The sequence below is a fragment of the Malus sylvestris genome, chromosome 10 (genome assembly GCF_916048215.2).
Source record: "Malus sylvestris chromosome 10, drMalSylv7.2, whole genome shotgun sequence".
Lineage (NCBI taxonomy): Eukaryota > Viridiplantae > Streptophyta > Magnoliopsida > Rosales > Rosaceae > Malus > Malus sylvestris.
Window position 1 is genome coordinate 36,426,608 of NC_062269.1, and position 9,487 is coordinate 36,436,094.

At 36.4% G+C, this 9,487-nt stretch overlaps 1 protein-coding gene across 1 annotated transcript; it reads right to left on the minus strand.

The window, feature by feature from the left end:
* Positions 1 to 647: 647 nt before the first annotated feature.
* On the minus strand, positions 648 to 2,823 carry LOC126585015 (VAN3-binding protein-like). The gene is made up of 6 exons (XM_050249404.1): positions 2,697 to 2,823; positions 2,499 to 2,588; positions 1,815 to 2,328; positions 1,613 to 1,723; positions 1,430 to 1,531; positions 648 to 1,355 (listed from the first exon to the last, which is right to left on the minus strand). The coding sequence occupies exons 1-6, from the start codon at positions 2,772 to 2,774 to the stop codon at positions 1,189 to 1,191; spliced, it is 1,062 nt and encodes a 353-aa protein (XP_050105361.1). The 5' UTR covers positions 2,775 to 2,823; the 3' UTR covers positions 648 to 1,188.
* Between the last annotated feature and the right edge of the window lie 6,664 nt (positions 2,824 to 9,487).

Below are 9,487 nucleotides of genomic sequence, written 5' to 3' on the forward strand. Positions count from 1 at the left end.
TGCCAAGATAATTCATATTAAAAGATAATTATTATGATAAAAACCATAATATTATCCTTTAACAATAACAAAAATTATCTCCACTTTTCCATCCGACAGTTGAGAATTATACTCTCTCAACGACCTTGTTTACACGAGCCGATGATGTAAATTTGGGTCCAAACAGTTTTATAAGATGTTTTTTTTATGAAGATAAATGGGTAGTTAAACCGTCGGACAAATGAAGAGTCGCAATGAAGAAGAAGAAGTACGTACATTGTAGACCTCGCAGCTCCCTCCCTTTCTGGTGTAGTTGGCCTCTCTTCCATGCATCTTTCATCTTCCGCTTTTGTCAGCCAGTTTCGGCTCTTTGTGTCGGTGCTTTCTTGGACTTACAATTTGTATTTCTGCTTCGGCTTTATTAAAAGAAATACAGTTTGAATGTGTTCCTTACGAATTTACCATTGTATTAGGAGTAATGATAATGACACTAAATTTGTAAACTAAATGATGTGTCACTAATAAAAAATGAGTACGTTTATCAACATTTAAGTAATAATTCAATCATCAACTTCCATATCATTTAGTTTACAAAATTTAGTCTTCTAGCAGTGCTCTTGTATTAGACCATCTCCAACTTTTGTTAAAAGCACTTTTACAAATAAAAGTTTACCAAACAATCAACAACTTTATTTTATAGCTGTTTATTCTTACATCACAATATAAGTAGTTTTTTTTCAAAAAACACGGCAATACCAAACTAGCCATTTAGGTTTTACAAAGGGCATTCTTGGAATCCGATGTGCACAAAGATAAAACAAAATACAAGGCCTTTCTGAAGTTCTTGTAAGAATTGTGCAATCATGCCAATGTGTACGTCTTTTCCTCTACTATGAAGGTTGAGAAAACAAAAATACATGGCCTTTTTGGTGCTTCTGGCAGCTTTTAATCTAGAGAACGGATAAATTGTCGTGTTATTTTACAAGACATCTCGCTTTGTGTCGGACTCAAAACAACTCCATTGTTGCAGTTCATTTCCTTGTTATTGTTTCCCTTTTCAGCTTGTATCATCATCTGATTTTTGTGGAGAATGTCTCGTTTGATGGAACGGTCTTAAAGAGCAATGCAAATGACATAGTGCAAGAAATACCGTCGTTAAGCGATGAGTTTGAATATTAGAAACTATAGCCTTTACAGATTTGCTGAACGTCAACTATGCATCTGTAAGAGATTAGAAATGCTTGATGTCCAAACCAAAGTTTGATTTTCATCTTTAAACAAGAGCTTGATATCTCCACTGTTGCTCCTTAGGCAGATAGAAAAGTTGCCGGAATCCTGAGCTTCCTGGTCTCCCTCCTTCACACGGAAAATCTTATCTGGAAAAGTCATAAGAAAACTGTAATTTCACCGAAAAGAAAACGAAAATGAAATCAGAAGTCTTTGATCTTACACTCCTTTCTTGTTGCTAAGAATCCCAGATGCTTCTTTTGGATGCTCAGCATGAGCTGACTGTGCTTCGAGTATATGGACGCCCACCCGTATCTTGTGCTTCCTGCTTCCGCAAACAAGAAATTATCTTCACTTTGTTCTTATAACAGCAACGGGGGTGAAAAATGAGTCTATATTTTCTTACCAGAAGGAGTGACAACTGATAGCTCGCCCTTTACTTCCAGCAGATTTCGGGTTTTGAGAAAGTAGGCATCCGCGGTAGCTCTTGCTTTGAGTGCTGCCGCTCCTCTTAAACCTGGCAAGGGATAATTTCGTCAAGTTAAACCTATGTTTTTACTTTTTATGCAGATTCTGGCGAAGGAAACGTTCGATGGATTGGGAATTACATGTTGCAGCATCAGCTGTGAGTGTGATCATGTCGCCGGTTGTTTGGATAGCCAAGCCTGAGTTGATGGCAGAAGAAACATGAGTGGTGTGCGCACCCAACGACTCTGCAGCTTCGGCACATACTGAAGCAACCAGATATGCCGCAGAAGCAACAATGTCGCTTATGATGATGGGGTTGCCATCTTCACCGACTTCTACCGATTCTATGCCGCTCTTGGCAGCTGCAACGCTGGCAATCGCAGCAGCCAAGCGTGTGACAGAGAGCGCCGCGTGAACGCTAGCTGTGTGAATCCGGATATCTTCTTTCTTCTTCATTCTGTGCTGTCTGAGTAAGCTAGTTAAGGATTTGCTTCCCCACCAAGATCCCCTGCTGGACGTACTGCTTCTACTCTGAAGTGGAAACTCATTTATAACTTCTTGTATCTCCAGTTTTGGATCTTCGAGTTCCCCTGAGCTAAACTCATCGTCCAGCTTTTCGTCTGAACTCCAGTTGTCATGTGACGGAGACACGCCCTGAAAATTAAGCAATCATCTTGGTAAGGTAGAATAAAGTAGCAAATTTCACGTTATGCCTAGAAGTGATGTATCATATTAGCAAGGAGAAAACGAAAAATGTGAAAATCATATTAGCGAAGGATTTTCTGTTGATACTATAAATTTATTAAATCGGCATAGCTTCTCACAGTTGATGTAAACATCTGCTGAAAGTTAGAGGCAGATGGACTCCACGACCGACAGAGAAACTTCATGGCATGAATTGCGCTGTGTGGAATCTTCACGTACATTGCATACCATATAATTAGCAACAAAAAAAGGTTAATTAAGTTTAAATAAAGTCATTGTTTACTTGATTAATTATTTATTCTAGCTAATAAACTCACTGTGTTAGTTGATTGATATTGCTGGGTTTTGAAGGAGACTGATCTGCCTGGTCCAACTGTCCTATGTAATTCCTCCATGAATGCTACCTGTGCTGTGACTGTGCAATAAAAGACCGTATCACGTCGAAAACCTAACAAAATAAAGATTTTTTTTAGCAAAGATGGCTCTGAAATTATTATAACTCCTCACTTTGGGTTCTGAGATTTAAAATTAATAGAATTGGTCCCTTAAATTGTCCATCGTCAATCACTTTGGTCATTATGTGAAAAAATCTCCGTTAAATTGAGAAACTATGAGTTTAAATGGAGGGTTGATTTGACAAAATGACTAAAACGATTGTCGGTGGACAATCTCAGGGATTACTTTTATCAATTTTTAATCTCAGGGACCAAATGAAGAGTCATCTCAGAGACCATTTTGGCTAAAAGCCTAAAATAAAATACAATACATAATGAGTCACTCCACTACTAATAGCCTTGTATCATTTCATGTAAAACTCCATACCTTAAGTTAAGAACAATTGGTGTTGATTAGTAGCATGTCGTTGGTCATCTCTCCCAAATCTTACTATAAAGATTACCTGGCGTACCAAAAGTATTAATCTAAGTAACAGGAGAGTTGCTTAAATAGGAAACCTCATCATCTCGTGGAATGCTAGTTGTGTACATTTTTAATTGTTTTCGTGGAAGGTTGGGAACTAGGGAGGATGAAAACTGTGACAGTTTCCACAAATAGACCATAGTTTACTCCCCTAGTATATACAAGTAGTTCTATATAGGGTTGAGGATCACGTGGGAAGCAAGAAAGTTGACCAATTGTTTCATCTTGTTCATAATAAAACGGGACTCTGTCACGTTCCATTTTCATTTTGCCCAATCGTTGTAATGGCTGCACATGCACATATCTGGGGGGAGATATATTACAATTTTGATGCACTTGTGGTCCTTCAGGACGTTAGGTAGGATGTTAGGTAACAATGAGTGATTATCTAATATCAATGATTTTAAAGAAATAGGCCACAATTTAGTACTAATTTCAAAGACGTTTTCGTTCAACTGGAGTCTTATTATCTGCATAGTGCAATAACGAGAGTTTTATCACAAAAGAGTTCCACGTTGTTAAAAGTTTTGTCTATTTTTTGATGTAAGATTTTTTGTATTCTCCAACACCCAAGCCATGGAAAACCAGTTTGTGGACTCCAACAAAGTATTCATGATGAGTTTTTCTCTTTTATTTTGGTCATTTGGTGCAATAAAATGTTGACTTAGGGTATTGTTTATGGTTCAAATGATATGGGAGAGAACTTGAATTACTTTCATAGAATTAAATATGAGACCTCAAATGCAAGAGCAAATCACTAAAGTTATAAATATTTTGCTTTCGATACCCTTGTTAAATATGAGTTTCTCTCTTCGTTGTAGTTTACTTCTTGTTTGATGGCATCTTGCTTTGACTTAAAGTTACTCGTTTAGAAGTGCTTTTAAAATGGTTGAAAACTCTTTTGATGAAAATATTTTTGAAACCAATCCTTGATAAAAATGTAAATAAATTCTAGAAAAGTATTTAAAGTTCTTCCTAGCACTAGTAGAAAAAACAACTTGTGCGACAAACAATATTTCGTTGCATAAGTGTCACTTGCGCGATGGAAACACATTTTGGTCGCGCAAATATCGAAGGAATTCAAAAAAATAAAAATAAAAACTTTGTGTGACGAACCTATTCGTTGTGCAAAGTTTCGCTAAAAACGGTTAGTTACCCATTAACCGCTTCTATTTAGTACGCATTTATAACACACTTCGTGTGACCAATGGTTCGTCGCGCAAAGTGTTACGGCTTTTATATAAACACAGTTTTAGAACCCTAGTTTTCAAAGGTTTTGTTTCAAACAATGGCAGATTCGGTTTTTGATTCAACGAAAAGTTGCGAGGGAGAAAGGTCTCATGAAGGGAAAGGTAAAAAAAAAAAAAAAATATTGTTGAATTAGTTGTTTTACATTTGATATGGTTGAAATTATTTTTTAATAGTCTATTACTTATAAAATTTTGTGGTAGAAAAAAAAAATGAGGAAAGCTGTGTTGAGAATAGAGAGGTACCGTCGTAAATGATTGCCCTTCTTTGATGACAAAAGTAGGGCTGATGCGTACCTGAACTTAGATTTGATATTGGGGGATTGGTGCAGAACCAATGTTCTATTGAGTTTAAGTCTTGGAAAATGGTGCTTGTGGAGTTGAAGAACTCCATGGTGCAGGAGTTATTGGTAAGTTTGTATTAAAGAATGTGTAATTGTTTTTGTTAAAAAATGATATTTTTGTGATTACTAATTTATTTTTCTTGCCATTAATGGTTGTTTGGGATGTTGATGAAACCAATAAGAAGCAGCGGAAGTATCTGGACAACCTTTTCTAGATGCAGTTCCGGCAGTGGAAGTTCGATGTACATCGGGCTGCAAAGCGTGCACGAGTTGACGATACCCCTGCTGATGACCCAGAGGAAGAGTGAACTTTATTTGTTTTTTGTTTTTGTTTATGAAATAAGATTTATTTGAACGTTATGTTGGACTTTATTTTAAAATTTTATGTTACATGGATGGCTTAATTACATTAGTTATAATATATATTTTTGTTAATAAATTAGTTTTAATAATTATTTTGGTTTGATATTTTTAATTGGATAAAAAAATTACATTAGTTGGAAAAAACAAAAAGAAATTAAGAAAAAAATAATGCCACTTGCGCGACGAATATAGTGTTCGTCGTTCACATTATTCAATTACAAAGAAAATGAAAAAGAAAATTTGAGAAAAAAAATTGAAACTTGTGTGACAAATATAGTGTTTATCATGCAAATTATTTAAAATTACAACTTGCGCAATGAATACTATATTTGTCACGCAAAGTAATTTTTCCAAAAGTAATCCTTACAAATTGACTTTAGCTGCAGAGGCAAAAACTGAAGAAAAACTGCAGAATCCACCTCTGCACGTCCTTTCCCTTCGTTTTCTTCAATCCGGCATCCGTCATTCCTATTTTCTCTCAAAGTATCAATGTCAATTCATACTAACACCGTAAAGTTCATTGTGTATAGGGATATTATGTGTGACAAACGCTCGGTGGATAACGATTTGGAAGGTATTTTCTTCGTGTTATTTAAAAAAATATAAATTATTTAAATTATGTTGTTATGTTTATATTAAGTGTTAAATTATATTTATATTATGTTGTTAAATTTTTTATGTTATAATTATGTATAATGTTGAATTGTATATGTACAAATTTGTACATGACGTACAAATATGTGTTGTGATGTACAGAGTTAATTGAATCTTGAATTGTCCCATTATTTAGACAGTTTGGGAATGCAAAGTTATGACGTGTAGTTTATGGTTAAAGGATTAGGTTTCAGTGTGGGGATTTCGATGTCATCTCTGTACGTTCTTCAGGTGGCACATAGGTATTTCATACCTATTTTGTGCACTTGAAGAACTGTACAGAGATGTTGCCGAAATTTCTCCACGTCGAAATCTAATCTAAAGTAGCCGTAAATTTCGTGACATAACTTTGTATTCCCGAATGGGATAGGGCCCTTACCGCATGCATAAGGTGACAAGATCATGATGAAGTTATTGTGATTGTTGTACTGTTATTATGGTTGCAGGAATGATGGACATAACGTGGATGCAGAACCCAAACAGATGCGCCAACGAATACTTGGACGGAATCGATGATTTTATTGACTTTGCATGTACACACAACCTGGGTGCAACTAGAATCCAGTGTCCTTGTAGGAGGTGTAACAATACGTTAAGGGACACTATTGAAAATGTTCGATTTCATTTAGTAAGGAATGGAATGGTAGAGACTTATAATATTTGGAACTATCACGGGGAACAATTAGACAATGCTTTGTCGTCAAATGTGACAAGAGTGGGCAATGTTGAACCTAATATGGATCCTAATGAACAAGTCATGGAAATCTTAAATGATGTTTTTCCATTTGAGTTGACAAATACCAATCTGGAAGGGGAATATGACGTGTTTACACCAATGGACAATGCAGAATTCGAACAATATGAAAACTATTAAAAAAATGCCAACCAAGAGTTATACCTGGGGTGTGAGGGCTTTTCGGTTCTCACAGCTATTGTGGAACTAATGCACGACAAAATAAAGTATCGTATGTCGAACCAGTGTTTTGATTACTTTTTTGGGTTTTCAAGAGAATGCTACCAAAGGACAATTGTTTGCCGAAAGACCATGGAAATGTTCAAAAGGTGAATGGTCTCAAATTGGGTTATGAAAAAATTCACGCTTGGCAAAACAATTATATATTGTTCTATAAGAATAATAAAGTGTTGGATAAATACCCTATATGCTATGAGTCGAGGTTCAAAATGACATCTCAGAATAGATCGACGAAGATCCCATAAAAAGTCATGCGTTATTTGTCTTTGAATCCTAGGTTGTATATGTCAACGTATACTGCCACCAACATGAGATGGCATAAGAAAAAGTGGGTAGATGACGATGTGATGAGGCATCCTGGAGATGGGGAGGTATGGAAAGAGTTCGATCAAATGTTCCCTGATTTTGCTGCTGATCCTCGGAACGTTAGATTGAAACTTGCCACTGACAAATTCAATCCATTCGGGGTTCTAAACCAACACCACATCACTTGGATGATTTTCGTATAATTTATCACCATGGATGAAAAAAGAATACATGATAATGACTCTATTGATAACAGAGGATCCTGGTAGGTCAATCGATGTATACTTAATGCCGTTGATGGATGAGCTAAATGATTTATAGACACACGGTGTGCGCGCATACGATAAGTGTATTGGCAAGATGTTCACTTTGTAGGCAGTAGTGATATGGATTGTGAACGATTTCCCCGCATATACAATGGTTTTTGGGTGGAACACTAAGGGTTGGCAATGCCCTGTATGCAAGGACGGCGTAACATCTAGTTGGTACATCGAAAAAGTTTGTCACCTTGGTCATTGGAGATGGTTGCCATGGGATCACGAGTGGCGAGAGAATGATAAAGAATTTGACTGGAAAATAGAGCCTCGCCTCATACCTAGAGAACGGTCAAATGATTAGATTTGGAATAGCTTAACCGTTTGGATTTTGCTCTGTTTGGAAAAACTGTAAACCAGATTGTCTACACATATGACCTGGACGCACAAGTTTATGTTTTTTAAGCTCAAATATTAATCGAAACTAAAATTGAGACACAACCTCGATGTTATGCATGTTGAGAAAAATGTATTTGACACATTGGTCGGCACAATTCTAGATATCGAGGGCAAGACAAAGGACACGATCAAAGCTCGTCTTAATTTGGAACGAATGAGAATATGACACAGTTTATGGATGAATAGGGACAGTGATAAAGCCAAAAGGGATCTTGCATTTTTTTTCCATGAAACCAAATGACAAAAAAGAGTTTTTAAAGTTTTTATCGTCTGTAAAGTTTCCCGATGGGTATGCTTCTAATATCGCGCGTTGCGTGAACGTTGACTGGGGTAAATTAGCTGGAGTAAAGAGTCATGACTGTCATGTGGTTCTGCAATGCCTACTTCCTGTTGGCATTCGACATCTCTTGCTAGACGATGTAGTGAAACCAATCATGTTGTTTTCTAGATTTTTTTCGTAATTAATGTCAAGATCGTTACAAAAGACGGACGTTAATCAATTGCGCCATGACATTGTCCAAGTTTTAAGCAAGTTTGAGATGATATTTCCTCCAGCTTTCTTCACAAGTATGATCTAGTGATGGTTCACTTACCGAATGAGGCATTACTTGCTAGACCAGTCAACTTTCGATGGATGTATCCAGTAGAAAGGTATATAATCCTCATCATTTTTATTAATCAATATCTAGTAAAATTTGTATCGTATCGTTTTATTTTGGCAGGCTTCTCGGATAATTGAAGAAAAGTGTATGAAACAAAGTGAACCCCAAATGATCAATTATATAGGCTAGGGTGGCATATGAGGCGCTTATATTTTGTGGAATGTATTAAAAAGATGTGGAGACAACTTTCAATCATCCTCCTCTCAATAATGACGGAGGTGTGACAAAGGAGAAACTTTCAGTTTTTGCCCAAATCACTCGATCCTTCGGAAATCCGATACGAGGCAAGTCGTTTTCCAAAAAGGACATGGAGGTAGCATATTGGTTCTCAACAATTATGACGAGGCAATGTCATACCTAGATGAGCATGAAGATATAATGAAGCGGACACATCCTTCACATTTTTATGCCAAGAAACACCGTGAATTGTTTACGTAGTGGTTTCTTGAATATGTAAGTTTGGAATGTTTTGTAGTGGACATATATATTGTACCAATTATTTTGCTTGAACTAAAAAATTTAAGTGTTTGTGTAATATTAGGTGAATCAATTGAAAGATTCGAATTCCCCAGCATATAGTGAAAAGTTATATAACTTGGCATTCAGACCTATTTGCTTTGAATTGTTCTTGGGTTGCAATGTTAACGGTGTCAAGTTCTTAGGAGTTGCACGAGATGACAAGTTGTATACGCAAAATAGCGGTGTTCATGTCCTAGGTGGATGCGAAAGTACAGACATTGAATTCTATGGCAAACTAACAAGTGACGTGCAATTGCTTTACAAAGACCGATGCCAAGTGATCCTATTTAGGTGTCGATGGTTTGGAACATATCCAAATAGGCAGGGAAGTGTTAAAAGAAATCATGGATTACTATCAGTGAACACTACCAAAACTTGGTACGATGACGACTCTTACATCTTAGCAAAC